Here is a 17,477-nt window from a genome sequence, read left to right as displayed (position 1 = left end):
ATTTTTTTTTTTTTTTTTTTTTTTTTTGGTATAGGGGATCGAACTTGGGACCTTGCACTTGCTAGGAAGGTGGTGGAGCCACTGAGTTAAATCCCCAGTCCTTCTGACCTTCTTTGATAGCAGGTCATACCCCACCTGACTTCGGAGGGCCCTGCTCACACCGGGGAGGAAGAAAGGCTGCTACAACCGAGGGCCCAAGAGGAATCTGCACAGACAGGCCTTGCCGAATCTCCCCATCTGGTCTGTTTGCATAAGGTCACAGCCCTTGTGTCCAATCTCATTTCTACTTGGTTGTGCATGCTTGCATCATGCTTTTGTAATGAAGTCTCTATAACAGTTCAGAAGAATAGGATAGCCAAGCACACAAAGGCTCCAGATATCCTTTGTAATATCTTTTATAATAAATGAATGAATGTAAGTTAGCATTTCTCCATTTAGATGTGAACTGATCAGAGGGCATCCAGCTGGCATTTGTTGCAGATTTAATTGCTTGCTTGGTACACACACCTGGGGTCAGAACCTTGTTGTGAGAGTGTAACTGGAGAAACTGAGTTTGAGGTTGGTTTTCTCCACTGTATTCTCAAAATGCATTTTAATCAATTTGTAAGAGTTTACCTAACAAAAAGTTCATTAATTGAAACTTTGATACACTGAGAAATACCAGGTCTCCTTGGACTATATACCTGGTTCCTTCAGAGATGCCCACGAGGTCCTATGCAGAATGACCTAGAAGCTTCTGAACCTCAAAAGTACTTGAGGAGAGCCGGGAATTTAACTCAGTGGCACTGCTCCTGCTTTGCAAGTGCAAGGTCATGAGTTTGGTTCCTGCTACTAAAAAAAAAAGTACTTGAGGAATTTTATTTTAAAAAGTACTTGAGAATCACTGATTCTGCAAAGCTGGGCGGTACATGCCTATAATCCTAGGTACTAGGGAGGCTGAGGCAGGAGGATTGCAAGTTTAAAGCCAACTGATGCAACTTAGGGATATCCTGTCTCAAAAACAAACAAGCAAGCAAGCAAACAAAACAAAACAAAACCCTGCACACAGCTTCTGACATTCCACAAGCAAAGTCTGGTTCAGTAGGTCTGGGGTGGGGCCTGGACATTTGTACTTTAAGATTCTTTGTTTGATAGTATTGTGGAATTATTCATTTTGATGGCATAGAAATTATGATTTCATTTTTTAATTAAAGGTTATGATTTCTTTTTTTTAAAGAACCATTATCTGAAGTATGGAAGGATGAAATGATATCTGAGACTTGCCTTCCCGTATCCCCAGTGGGGGAGTGGGTAATGGTGTAGAAGAAACAGTGCTGTCTGACACTAACTGACGAAACTGAGTGATGAGTCCATGGGGAGACTCTATTGCATTCTAGTTTCCAATATCTAAAGAATTTCCCAGAATTAAAGGCTTAGGGAGAAATAAACCTTCCATGGTGATTGTGCTATAGCAGCCTGTAAACTGTATTCAAGATTCTTTGGAGAACCTCCTCAAAACCAGTTTTCCTCTCTTACAGCATGATCCTTTTTTTTTTGGTTTGAGACAGAGTCTCATTATGTAGTTGAGGCTGACCTGGAACTCACTGCGTAGCCTAGGCTGGTCTTGAACTCATAGCGCTCCTCCTGCCTCAGCCTCCTACAGCCTGGGATTACAGGTGTGCAAAACACTACCCCCAGCTCTCCTACAGCATGATCTTAAAGGAAGGTTATTAATCAAGTACCCTTCCTTTGGGCTGGGGATGTAGCTCCGGGCTAAAGCACTTGCCTAGCATTCCTTAGGCCTGGGGTTCAATTCCCAACACCAAAAAAATGAAACAAAACAATCCTTCACACCGGCTTTAGGTCTGAAAGGACAGGAAGAGCCCTTTGTGTGGCAGAGGTGGACCCCTTCATTGGCAGTTAACAGGTGTCCTCCTGGAACTTAGACAAGCTGAATACAGAGCTCTGACCGGCCTGGTAAGTGACAAGAGATGATGGCACTGAAATGCCTGCTTCCCGTGCACTCTGTAAACAGCACAGCAAGGGTCCTGATACTGATTCCTGCGATTTCAGGGCGGTGAGAGCCTCTGTGAATTCAGAGAAAAACTGTATGGAAAAGCAAGTGTGTGATTGTCAAAAAAGACAGGGCTACCGGAAAGCAGAGAGGGGCTGTAGTGGGAGGGGTGAGAAAGGAGAGCTCTGGGGGCCGGAGCTGTCTTTCTTTTGGCCTTGAAGTAGTGACACAGGACTTCATCTTACAGTAGTTTATTAAAAGTCTACTAGTTTTGTGCCCTTGTGTGTGTGCTATACAATTCTTAAAAAGTTAAAATATTGAAGGGGGGACTAGAAATGAGAGCAAATTCTGACTCCATGAAACTCAGAGCTAAGGTCTGAGTTAGCCTTAGGAAACCTCCCAGAAGGGAAAATGGGCTGAGGTAGAAAGGTTGAAGTATTTTCCTAAAGTGAGTTCCATAGTTTACTGGTTCCGGAGAATGTCATGCTAGCAAGTAAGCCGAGAATCACTGGGTTAAATATTGAACCTGCCAAAAACATGGTTGAGAGCTTAGGCATCAGACGGGGCTCTGAGCATCATGTTCAGATGGTGCTGATCTGAAGTCATCAGCTTTCTTCATGGCGGAGTGACTCCAGCCCTTACCTTGCTACTGTATTCCGTATGTCTAAGAGATGAGACGGACTCCGCTGAGCTCCTCGAGATGGAAGTTCATGAAGTACTGATGCATTGCGCCTATGCCCTCAGCCTACCTCCCTCCCAGGCCCTTGACCCTTTGTTCCTGCAAAGAAAGCCTGATGCTACTGGACCCCCTGCCATCACCTGGGCTCTAGTGCTGCTGTTGGCCTTTCCTGGATAAACCTGGACACCAGAGCAGCCTCCATTGTGTCCAATGTAACAGGGGCGACGGTAGCTCCAGCCCAGCTGGACCATGGAGGCGCTGACTCCTCCTGCCACGGCCAGACTCAGGGAAGCGTCACACAGGATGTGAGCCCTGGCCAGCCAGCCAGCTGCCCCAGCAAGGGGCCGAGTGACACCACCTGGAAATACAGGGGAAATTACCACGTGGGAGGCAAACTTCAACTTGCAAAGACAGGAGGAGAAAGGAGCATGCGGACAGATGTATTTTCCTTCTTCTCCTGATAAATAGTTTGAGTCGTGGCCTACTAGAAGCATTTCACACGACTGAGCCGGGGGCTTTTGGCGAAGCTGTGCCAGCTCAGTATTAAAACGCCTGTACGCATCCTCTTCCCTCCTTGCCTGCCTTGTTTCCATACTCCTTTGTGCTGTTTGCCCTGGACTGGACCTGCTCCAAAAGGGCTCAGACTTGGCCTCAGGCCTGTTTTCTGGAGAACCAGAGCAACAAACATTGAACCTGTTTGGTGAGGATCTTCTGAGGGCCAGATTTCCACGGCAGGTGCACTTGAAATGCTGCTGGAAAGTTCTTCTTTGGTGGGCTGAGCACAACCTTGCCTGTGTCTTTTACCTATCAGACTTGCTCGTCCACACTCAACTGTTAACCTCCCCAAAACAGGATGAAAGAAACCTCAGCTCATAGTAATAACAGGACGAGAGCACTGTGCATTTATTAAAACAACATATAACAAACTCAGTTCCCCCACGTCAGGGATGGGCACTGAAATACAGTACATTATCTCTTTCTAGGCCCATGAGAGTGTGGCCACGCCCTCCCACCAGAGAAGGCAAGTGGGTAGCTCCTCCCACCCGGCTTCCTTTCCCTCCTGCAGACAATAGCCAGTCCATAGTGGCCGAGCATCATCATACAAAAGTTCCTTTACAAAAAGCACCAAATTGGCATACATATACAAGTATATACAAAAATCACATTTTAAAAACGTACAAAATAGTTCATTTTGCACCAATGTAGAAAAGTGTCCTGTGTGACGGTTTCAAGCACATTTCCAATTCCGGTTCAGTGACTGCTGGACACAGCGGTGGGGTTCCTAGTCTAGTCCCCGCTCTCTGAGCAGAGAAGGCACAATTCCCCATTGCCCCTCCAGGGTCCCCATCCCTCCCACCCTGGGCCCATCCCCCCAGTCTCTGTGCATCCAAAGGATGTCTCACTCATCCAGCTCCTTAGTGGTGTCCTGAAATAAAAAGACAGAGGCCCATGGTGAGACAGGGATTTGGGAGGAGGGTGCGGGGCTTACCAAACTACAGTGACAAATCAGATGGTCAAACTGCATTTCCTGCCTGGTCTTTTCCTTTAAAAACCAAAATAAAATTTAGTTCCCAAACACTATGGCTTGCACATCTTGTATGAAACTCCAAAAACACCCCCACAGAGCTGGAACTTAGTTCCACAAATGAGGCTTGAAAAATAACATTAGCAACCAGGTATGGTGATGCATGCCTGTAATTCCAGCTAATTGGGAGGCTGAGGCAGGAGGATCACAAGTTTAAGGCCAGCCTAGGCAACTTAAAGAGACTCTGCCTCTGCCAGAAAGAAAGAAAGAAAGAAAGAAAGAAAGAAAGAAAGAAAGAAAGAAAGAAAGAAAGAAAGAAAGAAAGGAAGGAAGGAAGAAAGGCTGGAGATTGCTCAGTGGTGAAGCATTTGCTTAGCATGTGTGGTATCCTGGGTATAAACTCCAGTACTGCAAAAAGCAACCACAAAAATTAACCAGTATGTAGTACTGTTTTGCCTCCATGAGCAGACGAGTAGCCCAAGACTCAGAAAAGTTAAGAACTGCTCAGAATCACACAGCTCATCTGGGGTCAAGATGTGACTCAGGAGCCAGGCTCTCAACCAAACTCTGCCAGGGTGACAAAGTCAGATGTCCATGGGACCAGCAGACAGCGTGAATGAGGCAGGCTCGCCTGTGGTAGGTGGTGAAGTCAGGCAAGCCCCCAAGTACTTGGCCCATTTAAAAGAAACAGTCCTGGGCGTTGTGGTGCACACCTGTGATTCCAGCCCTTGGGAGGCAGAGGCAGGAGGATCACTTTGAGTTTGAGGCCAGCCTGGGCTACACAGTGAGCAAAGCAAGCCCTTGCCTCAAAGAAGAAAAGTGGGGGCAGGGATTTAGCTCAGTGGTTCTGCCTCCTGCCTCACAAGCACAAGGTCCCAAGTTCAAACCCTGATAACAAAACAACAACAACAAAAAAACATAAAGGGGACAGTCCTACCCAGAGCTGCCTCTCTGGGACTGAGGGGAAGTTCAAGCCCAGCGTTGTTCGCGTTTTCCAGATTTCCACCAGAAGTAGAAATGCAAAGTCCTAGCATTGAAATCTCCCTTTAGAAAAGAAAAGAAATCTCCCCTTTTTTAATCCTTAAAAATTATTTCCTAATTTTTAAAATGTTAGCAATTAACCAGTGGGTTTAGCCTGGTGCCCGAGCCCTCTGCCTTTTCCCTTTTTGTCCTGTATTACTTATCATTGAGGAGCATCATCAGATATAAAATGAGAGCTTTGTAGCATGAATGGTTCGGACATTTATTTAAGGGTAAAGATAACAGGACTTGCCCTTTAATGGGTTTAAAGCACACACGAGGGCTAGGACCAGGCATCAGCACCAGTGCCTAGTGCGGCACTCTGCACACAGTAAGTGTTTCACATTACAGAGCAAAGGAAAGACGGAAGAGAAGACGGAGGAGGGCGGGACGAAGGGAGACCGACAGAGGTAGATGGATTTCTCACCCGCTTCCTTCTCTTCCGTGGATACCTCTTCTTCCTGAGCTTCTTCCTCCTCGATGAACTCTTCCTCATCCTCCTCTGAAACAAAGACAATTGCGTTAGGGTGGGGCTGGCTTCTCAGCAGCTCCTGGAAGAGGAGCCAGGCCCAGGGAGCATTTGTCCCCACGCAGTCAGGCTCAAATGGGTAGCTAAGAGGGCAGAGATCCAAGAGGTGCCAGGGGGCACAGAAGCCCGCTGTGGAGCCCTGCCCCTTCCCTCTAGGGGTCCTTTGTTTTAATACGGCGGCAGCTTTGATTACCACTCTGCCTGGAGGAGCGGTCAACACACCTCAGACAGACAGGCGTCCCTGGGGAGAGCAGGACAAAGGCCACGCATTCTCAGGGATGAGAGTCCCTGTCTTGAAGGAAGATACTCAGCCTTGGAAAGCTGTGTGCTTAGCACCTGTCCCCTTCTCATTCCATAGAGGGGAAAGAATGGCCTTGGGGCAGTTCAGGGCCACCTCTGCTCCGGGGCTCTCTGAAGCCGAGCACTGGAGGGACAGTGACTGAGCTGCAACCTTTGTCCTCGCTTGCTCCTCCTAAGATGTCACCTTCCGGCTCTCCTAACAGGAAACTCTCCCTGAACCCATCTCCTTAATCCTCTGGGCCCTCGGGGGATTGCAGAATCAGAGAATTTGCCAAGGACATCTCCAAAATGCCTCTGAGATGACAGCCAGAATTCCAGCTGAGTACCTGCGATCCATACATCACCCAAGGAGCTTTGCTGTGGTTGTTTAATCATTACCACAATGCCTACTCATGATGGCATTCTCTGGGGACTTCTGTGCGGTCAGTGTTGAGCTAAACCCAGGAATCTTATGAGTCCAGAGGCCCTCAGTGAGATCTATGTGGGCTGCCGAATAGCTGTGTGGCTTTAATAACAACCGATCTCGTGAAGTTGTATTAAATGATAGAATTTATGTTAAGGGTGAATGTGTGGGACATGGAAAGTCCAATAAATGGATTCGATTAATGGGTGCTATTGATTCTCTCCCCGTTTTACCTCTGAGGAAACCCAGGCTCAGGCTGGTCATGAAGGGCAGTGCAGGTCTTCACTGCAATAGTCACACAACAGGACTCACTACTGAATGCCTTAGCCTAAGGGTAAGGTTAAGCTAGCTGTTAAGGTTTGCATCTAGATGTCCCCCAAAAGCCTCATGTGGTATAGATTGGGCTTTTTCAGAAGTGGCTGGATCTAGAGTGTGTGACTGAGACTGATTCATAGTGCAATGCTAGGATTAAGGGTGCTAGGACTAAGGTTATGATAAGATGAGATAGAAAGAGGCTTGTCACTGTTTGCTCTCTAGCTTTTGCGGTCTTCTACCTGCAAAGGACTGTTTCTCTCTGCAATCCCCCCTGACTTGGAGCCTGCCTGGAGCCTCTACAAACCTTTCCTCCTCTAACTTTGGGTGTTGGGTATTTTGTCTCAGCAATGAGAAAAGTAGCTAAGACAATAGTTATGAAGCAGATAATTCTCAGCAAGGGATGGACCCAAGGCCATTGGTGTCTCACCTTTGGGACATACATTGTCCTACTCATGAATGAGATAAATACGGGCCTCTGAGACTAGATTTTTTTTCCGTACTGAGGATGGATGTATGTATGTGTATATATGTATGTATATCCTGGGAAATGGACCATTGCATTGAGTTGTATCCCCAGCCCTTTTTATTTTTTATTTTGAGAGAAGGTCTTGCTAGGTCATAAATTGCCCAGGCTGAGCTCAAACTTGCGATCCTCCTGCCCCAGCCTCCCAGAATGCCAGAATTACAGGAATTCACCACTACACCTGGCTCTGAGAATAGACTGAATGCAAGATCCTGAAGGTGTGGTGGAAGAGCTATGCATAGGGGAGGGCTAAGAAATTTCTCTCCACACTATTGCGTTCTTCTTCATGCCTGCACTTCCTCTCTCTCCCTCGCGCTCCACTGGACATCAGAGCAGTGCCTCTTACACCAGTGCAACATTCAGCCCTCCCAAACTGGGCATGGTGGCGCACACCTGTAATCCCAGCACCCAGGAGACTGAGGAAGGAGGATTGCCATGAGTTCAAACCCAGTCTGGACTACATAGTGAGAACTTGTCTAAAAAAAAAAAATCAGGCCTCTTTCCCTCTTGCTAAATAGCTACCTTTCGGCTGTGTGAACTTCAACAAGTTAATATCTTAGCTTCTCATCCGTTTTTCTCATTTTCCCTACTTACTGTTATGGTTACAGTGGTCAAAGGCCCTCTGTGGAAGAATAACTATAAACAGAAAGAGGATATTCTATAGGTAATTAACATGCCTGAGCATCAGAGGTGTCAGCATTAAAGGACTGAAGCTAAGACTGGCCTTAGGCAGTAACTGCCTCACTATGTCCAGCATCCCATAATACCCTTCTGTGTCAATATGTGATCTGTTGCCATAGCACCAGAAAGACTATCAGTAGAAGGCTCGCTTTCAATCTGTTTTGTTTTGTTTGGTTTGGTACCGGGGATTGAACTCGGGACCTTGTGCTTGCGAGGCAAGGGGCAGCACCACTGAGCTAAATCCCCGGCCCTCAATTTAAGTTTTAAAATTAGAAAATTAAGCTTAGGGAGGCAGGGAGGAGCTTGCCGAAGACCACAGAGATAATACTTAAATGCCAGAATCAGAATTTGAACTCAGAGCTGTCTGAGTCCAGATCCCATGAGCTTTAGATCCATGCATAATTTACTCAGTGATAGTTCTGCAGGAGGCACTGTGCTGGGGGTTCTGGGCTCATCCAGAAGTTGGCTGTTTATATTCGGCTGGATACCTGGGGGTCTTTGTGAGTGCATCTGCTTCCCCTCAGGGAGGGACACTGGCTTTCAGGGGTCAACAGGTAAACAAACAATTGGTAGCACCACCTCCTTTACCTATCCCAAAGTCGATGGCCCTCAGGGCTCCGGCTATGTGCTCTAAGTCCAAAGTAAAGTAGTCCATGTTTTCAAAGCCCTGCTCTGTCTTCCCCAGCTGGCAGCCCTTGGAGGCCTCCACGATGCTGTTGGGGAGAGAGAGGCACAGTGAGATTGGAGCTTGGTGCTGGGAGGGGCATCTTAATCCAGCACCATGCCAGGCTCATGCCCAGCCTCACAGCCAGAGCCTGCCCACCCCTGTTTCCTCTTCAGCCTCAAGCAGAATGGATGGACCAAGGAAGTGGGGGTGCAAAGGCCAGGGAAGCCAGCCCAGGGGAGCTCCCCAGACCTATTGCCTAGGGTCTCACTGGACATTCATCAGAAGCCCCGGGAGAACTCAGAGCCTGGCTCAGAGCCCCAGGGAAGACACTGACCTCTGGATGAGTTGCTTGGCACTCTGTGGGAGGAGAGAGAAGAGAGAGTCAGGAATCCAGGAGGGATGAGCCCAGGAAACATGCAAAACCAGCTGCTGAGCACTGCAGATGCCACTAGATGTCACTTCCTGGCCTGACTGTCACCCATTCCCTGCCCCACTCTGAACAGAACTTGGGTTTTTCCCCCTTTGGCCACAGTCTGCATGGTCAGCACCCAGGACCCTCCAATTGTCCTAGCAAGAAGCCAGATTCTCAAGGTTATCTAAGCCTAAGCACAAAGTCTCCTGATGAGAATCATAGCCTTTTCACCTTGTCAGACCCAAGGTTCAGCCCAAATTCTGGCCCATGGGAGGAGCTGAGGAATTTTTTATTGAACTGAACTTTGAAGTCTTAGAGCCTCTTCTGTCATCCCTGGTAAGCTCTTCTAGGTCAGGGCTGTGTCTTGGTTCATCTCAGTGTCTTCCCCTTATTTCTGGCCACAGTAGATGCTCAACTAACAGTCTCCGTGTAGAACATTATATTTTGCAGCTTTTACAGCTTCACAAACATCCTCTTGTTTGAACCTCACAAAATCGGTGAGAGGAAGGCAGGGATTGCTTATGGCCTCTTTATGGATTTAAATGACTTGTCCACAGACCTGTTGGTGGTCAGTGGGGGAGCACAGCGGGAGCCTGCCCAGACCTCCAAGTCCTACTCACCAAGAGGAAGGTGGCCCCGCCAGGCTCATCCAGGGACTGGATAGCTGTCTCCACCAGCTTGGTGGACTTGTCAAGCTGCTCCCGGTACTGCCGGATGAGGGCCTCGATGAAGTTCAGCTTCTCCTCCTGCTCCTGTGTGATCCTCTGTAGCAGCTCGCTCTTCTTCTCATCCAGAATGGCATACAGGGTGTCAAACTTCTGGCTCAGCTCTTCCTTCACCTGGTGACTGTTCTCCTGGGAGAGAAGTCCCGCAGTCACACCCCAGGGAGTCCTCACTCCCTTCCCAGGTCAAGGGGTACCCAGGAACTAGCAAACTAAAGCCTGTCTTACAGAAGGAAAAGGAAAGCCCTCGGGAGGGGCGTGCTCAGAGGGTCTTACAGCTGCTCTGACACTTGGAGGCTGGTGTCATGGAGGACATAGGTCGCATGGCATAATTCGTTCCAAAGTCCCAAGTCACACACTTCCCTCAATGCTAAGGCTGAGGCTGGACACAAGAAAGTCCTCAGGGAGGTGGGAAGTTAGCAGCCACCTACAGCCCATCTAGCCAAAGCTCCCTCCTGTCCAACATCGGATTTATATCTTAGCCACTTTCTCTGTAAAATGGGCACGGCAGTGGCCCTTCTCAGACCAGGGGCCGCTCTAGGGAGATCTCCAAGCCAACCTTCCTTTGAACCTGCCTTTCCCATCACTCTTCATCCCCTAGTGATTTTGATGCCCCTTCCCCATCTCCAGCACCCTTCCTCGAGGGAGACCGGAATACTGGATGCTGCACCGGAAGTGAAAAAGCCCCCTTCTGCCCTCTGCAGTCTTGTTGCTCAGTGGAGTCTGTGGCCCTGACAGCCCAGGCAACCTCCTGGCTGCATGTATGCTGGAGATGCAGGGTTATACGCTTGTTCCAAATCTACTGAACCTGGAAAGCAGTGTTCTGAAAACCTTTCATGCCAAGTAAATACTGGGAATGACCGGCAGGGCGAGATGCTCTCCGAGGTTAGTGGCCAGATTTGTGTTGGTTATGCTTTATCCCAGGTGCTCAAGCAGGGCCTGACAGCTGCACTCAAGAAGCACTTGATGGTGGATTAGTCCCTCCCCTGCCACCCTGTTGGCCACCCCAGGCCACTGTCCCAACCTTTATTCAGCCCATGGGTGAGGTTTCCCTGGAGACCAGTTACACTGGGGAGCTTCAAGCCCCCCAGGCAGTGCCATTCTGTTCGCTCACCGTGGTCACCCGACTGGAGTCCTCCAGCTGCGTGATGATGGTCTGCATGCGGTCATTTCCCGCCACCAGCATGGAGATACAGTTACTCAGCTCAGTCTAGACGGAGGGAGGAGGCAGAAGAAGAGAGACAGAAACAGCATCAGGACCATCCTACTGGACATGGCATAAACATGGTACCCTAGGAGTCCTCTCTGCTGGAAAGCAGGGAGTAACCCCTCTTTGGGGGGTGAAGCTCAGGTCCAGAGCAGAGAATATCAGAAAGATACTTTATCAATTATTTTATGTATTTTTTTATGTTTTTTGAGACAGGGTCTCACTACATAGCCTAGGCTGGCCTTGAACCTGCAGCAATCCTCCTGCCTCAGCCTCCCAAGTGCTGGGATCACAAGTGTGTGCCACGACACCCAGCTCTGTATCCTTTATTTTACAGATAAGCCTAGAGAGGGAAACCAAGCTTCCCAAAATACACAGAAAAGTACTAACAGAACAGGATAGAATTTGGACTCTGGGAGAGATGAAAGGCTCAAGAAGTGTCTGGGACCCAAATACTTAGGATGGAGGAGCTGTGGCCTGGGAAGGCCTGGTGGCCTGGCCCTGGGGTCGGACCTCTCCCCTGTGGCCACACCCAGGTACTCTCAAGCAGCTCTAAGTATAACCCATGAGCTCAGCCACCTCCCCACAAGGAGGCAAGGGCTGCTGTCCCGTGGCCTGGGAAGTCCCTCCAGAAGGACTATTCCTGAAAGGCCGGCTCAGCAGATCGCAGGGGATCAAATCCACTCCTGGATCAGTGGGGGAAGCAGGGGCCGGGGCCTGTACCTTCTGTCCCTGGAAGACGTTCTGGAGCGGGGCTACCTCGCAGGCCTGGTGGGCCCCAAACACCTTGCACATGGAGCATGTGGGCACCTCGCACGTGAGGCAATAGATGTTGATCTTCTCGTCTTCGTGCTCCTTGCACATCGGATGGCTGCCCTTCTGCAGGGGCCGACTGGGGGGAGGACAGTCACAAGTTGGGAGGGGCTCTAGAGTCCCTAGGTCCTCCCCCGGATCCAGTCACAAGAGGCCACCCCACGTGTACTCCCTGAGCCCTCGGTGACTGGCTGTCCCCAGACTTTTCATCTTCTGGGGATCCAGCACCATGGAAGCCAATGATAACCACCAAACCTATCCCCACATGCTGGGACTCAAAGCCCATGTCTGGAGTTAGCCAGAGCCTCGGTCAGCACAAAGGACTTGAGAAAAGGCACAGATGTTTTAGAGAACAGGAAATAGGGCCTCTGGAAAGTGAGCTGACTTGCCCAAGGTCACACAGGGAGCCAGAGCAGGGGAGGCTAGAGGTCCTTCACTCTAATTATAGTCCCCGTAGCTCTTGGTGCGGGGCGGGCTCTGTGCTGAGTAATTTATACTGACGGCCTCACTGAATTCTATATTTAATCTCCCAGACTGTACTCTTCCATCCAGGCAGGGAAAGTTGCCTATTTTCTTCATCCCTGGGTCTACAGTGTACAGTGCTTACATGGAGGAGGTGGTAATTAAGGAAGGCAGGAAGAGTAAATCAGTTGAACATGCCCTGGGGTGTCTCTGAGGTTCAGAGGAGGTAGTGTTGGTGCCCCGAGAGACACAGCTACAAGTGGATGGCCCAGGGCTGTCCAACAACACAAGACAAGCCTTAATTCCACACCCAGATTTTCTGCATGGTGCGCACCCCCTTCCCTCTCGTTCTCCAATGTACACTCTTTCGACTTTCTCCTCTTCGGGCATCTGGCACATTCTGTGCGCTCCTTTCAGGGCAGTGGTCCTTTCCCAACCTACATGGACTTCTGGAACTCCAGAGGGGATAATTACTCATTCAGGCTACACTATTATAGACAGCTAAGTCAGAGAGAAATATTATAGGCAGCCAGACAAGACTAGGCCCTTGCCAATTGTAGAAGATGAGAACACATCAAAACTGTGGCTGGAGGCACATCTGAAGATTAAAGTCACAATGGCCAGATTACAAGGTTAATGATGTCAACTATATGTCCTTCCTACTATTGGATCAATATTAGCCAAGCAGCTATAGTGTGATCTTATTGGTTGATTATAGTTTTGACCCACACTGAACCCACCTCACCACTTTGCTCTATAAAACCTTCACGGAGAAGTGAGCTCACTGGCAACCTCTCAGGAGCTATTCCTATTCCCCAGTCAATTTTCCTACCTTAACCTCTGTTGTTTTTTAGAATTCATTCTTCAGCTTTCTTCCCCGGTGCCCACCCTCCTAAAGTCATGATGCAGATTCTGGGTTCAGACCCAACTGTTCCACCTCTGGTTCAGCAGAATATGATCTACCCCGCACAATAAAAGGCAGCTATCACTGTCACCCAGCTATGTGGAAAGGCCTAGAAGGGTTCAAGCACAACATGCTCTTCCAAAGTCAACACTGGGTGGGTCAATGTTCGGTTGTAGGAGTTGTGTTGTTATTGTAGTGACCCATGTGTGAAGCAAACTAGCCCAGCAGAGATGGATATTCACCATGGGCTCCCTCTCCTCTCTCTTAGCCTCAACACTTGTTAGCTCTGTGGCCTTGGACAAAGCTCTGGCCCTCTCCGAGCCTCCATTTGCTCATGGTAACGTGGAGATGAGAATGTTTATAGCCTACCGTGAGGACTGGATAGGGAGAATGCGTGAAAAGTATTGAGTACAGCGTGACGCACGGCAGATGCTCAGTGAATCCTGTATGCGATATTTTTAACATTTCTCATCCATATCCTATTTGACAGTTACAAAAACAGATCTTACCGTCTGTCCCCTTTTGCAGCAATCCCCAGCGGCTCACTCAAGAGCCTCCAGTGCCTTAGTAACAGAGGCAGCATAGCCAACACTGTTGCTCAGGCCAGGGCTTTATGTGGCCTGGTTTGTCGCCCTCCTTGGGGCAGGGCACCGAGGTCCATAAAAGCCATGAAATCAGTAGCCCAGGAGCCTGATCTTTCTTGGTTGGTTTTTGTGCTGCTATGCTCAGAATCTAGGGCCTCGTGCATGCTAAGCACATGCTCTCCCTCTAAGCTATATCCTCAACCTGGACGTTCTTTTCTGCAAAGATCTTTTCCTATGTCTCTCAGTTTGAGGCCCAACACTGCACAATCTCCATAGCTCTTTTATTAACAGGGAGACTTGAGCGAGATAGACCTGATCAACTCCCAGCGCTTCCACATGTGTGAACTGGGATAATAAGTCTTGCCCGAGGGTTGCTGTGAAGCCCCGAGATGTCATATCCCCCAGGCCCCTCCCGGTGCTGCCCACACACAGGACACTGGCCATGCAGACAACCTGGCTGCATTTCCACTGGACACGGCCTCTGCCAACCAGGGCCACTTCCCTCACCCAGACGTCTCTCCCTCTCCAATCCACCTTCCCCCCACCTCTGTGTCAGTGTCTCTCAGAGGGCAGCCTGACCTCTGGGTCCCTTCCCTAACACTAAGGGAGGCTAAGAGCAGGGCTGGGGCTCCAGCTCGCTCGCTGGGCCCATTAAGAGAGGAGGGCAGGGGCTTCTGGAGCTGGCCAGTGTGGCTCTCCAGCCAGGGACGGGGTCCTGGCAGACGGGAGGCAGAAGGGGCCCTGGAGTGTGGCCGGGGAGGTAGAGGGGCTCCCGCAGCTACGCACCGACCTGGAACACTCCTGCTTGTAGATGTCAATGATGTTCTCCACCAGCAGGTTCCTCTGCAGCCCGTATACCCCGTGACGATCCATGATCACCTCGTGGCGGCACGAGGGGCAGCGGAAGCGACCCCCCGACATGGACACCGAGCTGCTCCGGTTGGTCCAGTAGGGATTTGCAGCCTGCAAGTGGCCGAGGCAGAGTGAGGCCTGTGCTCCCTCCGCAGTCCCTTGCCTTCCTAGTCCTATCCTCCTTGCCCTGTTTACCCCACAGCCACATGTCAGATCAAAAGGCCTGGGCTCCCCACCTAGATGCAGTACCAAGCCACCTACACGTGGATTCAAGCAGTGGGCCAGTCAGGGGCAGCAGACCTTGAGTTCAAGTCACATTCATTCTATGAGTGACTTCGAGCAGGGAACTTTATCTCTCTATGTCTCAGTTTGCCCACTCATGAAATGGGCCCTGTAAGAAGAGCACGCTGGGGCTGCAACTTTAAAGATGGCAGTGAGAGGACATTGTGCATTGTGCCCCTGAGGATGTTGAATCCTCCCTCCTCTCTCAGAGAGGTAGAGCCCTCCTGGCCCCAGACTGGAGCAGACAGCCTCAAAGGGGAGATGCCTCTACTGCCCAGCGCCTTCCTGTCACTCCCTCCCGAAGCTCTGGGCCCCCTGCCACCATGGAGCTGGCTCTGGCCCAGGGGTCTGGTTTCTCTCTCCTCTCTGCCTGCCTCCCCCGCTTATCACTTGAGGCATTTGACTCTTGACCAGGGAGTCAACAGTAAGCAGGGACAGTGCCGGGGAGCATGGACACAGTGGGGAGGGGACGTGCGTCATGGAGAAGGACTGGGACAGCCAGAGCTGCCTCCCCCACCCCTAGCCCAACCCAGTGGCCTCTGCTGGGATCCACGCAGGAGGGAAAGAGCCAGGTCGGCTTGCAGGGGTCTCAGGCTGAGAGAGAAAGGAAGCCGCATTAGCACCTGGGGCCCTGGGAGCAGGCCACGGCGCCCACTGACCTGGAAGATGTCGTTGGCACACTTCCGGCAGAGGTTGTGCTGGCACGGTAAGATGACCACCGGCTTGGTAAACATCTCCAGGCAGATGGGACAGATCAACTGCTTCTCCAGGTTTTCCATGGGATTCCCGTCCTGGATCAGGCTGGCCTTATAATCCATACTGCCGGGAAGTAAGGCTGCAGCCTCCACTGAGGGTCTGGCCTAGGCCACAAAACACCAGCTCAATCCTGGATCCTCTTTGCTGTCTCCTCCTGGCGCCCAAATTCTGTCTTGCTCTGAGGCCCCTTTGATATTTATAGCTGAGCCTGGGTCACATGAGCCCAGGAGGGGACCAGCTGAGCATTCCAGTGCCAAGTGGCTCTCTGGGCTTGAGTTTCCTCCAGGGCCCAAAGACTCAGCTCTCTCAAATCACATGCAAGGATGAGCAATCCTGTTCCCCTGGGACAGGGGTGGGGGTCGGAAACAAGAACAATCTGTCCGGAGGCCTTAGAGGAGGGCTAGTACCTGGGGTCTCCCGCAGAAATCGGTGTCCTCCTGGCTCCGCTGGACAGCCAGGGGAAGGGACCCAGAGAGAGGCCCGCTAGGGTTGCAGGGTTAATAGCCAGCCCTGCTTACGGGAGCCTCAGACAGTTCCTCCGATGAGTCAGGGCACCCCTGTCTCAGCCCAGCCCCCTGCCTCAGAGAGGAGGACAGCATTTACCCGAGCCCCCAAGAGCCCATCTCCACCCACCGAGAAGTATCCAGGTCCTTCATCTGGTAGATTTTTCTATTAATTATTATTATTACTTATATCCCAGAAAGGACTTACTTATTTTAGCTTATATATCTGATAGATTTTTAAATGGGTCTGGAAAAGAAAAGGATCTTGTGCAAAGTCATTTAGAAAGGAAGTGGCAAAGCCACTTAGTCACGCATTGGGCATTTTTGTGTGTACTAACTATACATCAGCACCAAGGTGACAGATGAGTGATCAGTGTCCCTGTCCTGAGCTGCTCACAGCCCAGGGAGAGAGACAGAGAGGAATAACTCATGTAGCACAAAAAAGCCTGGCCTGGACACTTAGGAATTAGCTAGAGGCTCCTTTGGCTCTCTGCACAAATTTTACTTTTCCTCCATATTTTTTAGGACATCTTTTGCATTGGCAGGCAGACGTCGTCAGAGCAGGGACTTTGGGGGCACCTGGACTAAAGTGCTGGACAGAAGTCTAGGAGCAGAGGCTTCAGGCCCTATGGTAGGTCTGGGAGGCCATGAAACACCCAGGAGGAGCCTGTAGGACCTCAAGAAAGAGGAGAGAGCAGGCGTGGTGGCACACACCTGTAGTCCCAGCATTCAGGAGGCTGAGGCAGGAGGATCACAGTGAGTAGAGGCCAGCCTGGGCTACATACTGAGTTCAATGCCAGCCTAAACTACATAGCAAGACTTTGTCTCAAAAAACCGAAATAGGGCTGGGGATTTAGCTCAGTGGTTCCACCGCCTACCTCACAAGAGCAAGGTCCCGAGTTCAATCTCCGGTACCAAAAAAAAAAAAAAAAAAAAAAAAAAAAAAGAGGAGAGAGCTGAACCCTGAAACAAAACCTAATAAATCACAAGGGCACTGGGACCAATCTCAAGAAAGAAGGCCTAAGGGGGCACCAGAAGAGGAACCAGACACAAAAAGAGGAGGAGGCCTTAAAAACAGACAGGAGGATTCAGAGGAGAGGGTAATCCCTCCCTGCCAAAAAGGTAATGGCTAGTTTTTGCTGAGTGCTTACTAAGCACTATGCTAGGCATTTCGCATGCATTATTTCATCATCTCAGTAAATTCTGATACAAGAAAGATAGCCTCATTTCACAGACTCAGGCCCAAAGAGGTAAGGTAACCTCTATGGGATCACACAGCATGAGACAGAAACCTAGATAGACTCAGCTCAGGGCCCAAGTACCTCCTGTCCCTGCTGAATTATGT

At 50.1% G+C, this 17,477-nt stretch overlaps 1 protein-coding gene across 1 annotated transcript; it reads right to left on the bottom strand.

Moving 5' to 3' along the window:
* Positions 1–3,551: 3,551 nt before the first annotated feature.
* On the bottom strand, positions 3,552–15,844 carry Trim63 (tripartite motif containing 63). Its single transcript, XM_010633353.3, has 9 exons — positions 15,533–15,844; positions 14,530–14,702; positions 11,700–11,868; positions 10,884–10,979; positions 9,668–9,901; positions 8,970–8,992; positions 8,557–8,681; positions 5,645–5,719; positions 3,552–4,098 (listed from the first exon to the last, which is right to left on the bottom strand). The coding sequence occupies exons 1-9, from the start codon at positions 15,689–15,691 to the stop codon at positions 4,088–4,090; spliced, it is 1,065 nt and encodes a 354-aa protein (XP_010631655.1). The 5' UTR covers positions 15,692–15,844; the 3' UTR covers positions 3,552–4,087.
* Positions 15,845–17,477: the final 1,633 nt, after the last annotated feature.

The sequence above is a fragment of the Fukomys damarensis genome, unplaced genomic scaffold (assembly GCF_012274545.1).
Source record: "Fukomys damarensis isolate Sample0158 unplaced genomic scaffold, DMR_v1.0_HiC HiC_scaffold_23, whole genome shotgun sequence".
NCBI lineage: Eukaryota > Metazoa > Chordata > Mammalia > Rodentia > Bathyergidae > Fukomys > Fukomys damarensis.
The sequence above is the reverse complement of the archived record's forward strand: the minus strand, read 5'-3'. Positions and strand labels throughout refer to the sequence as shown.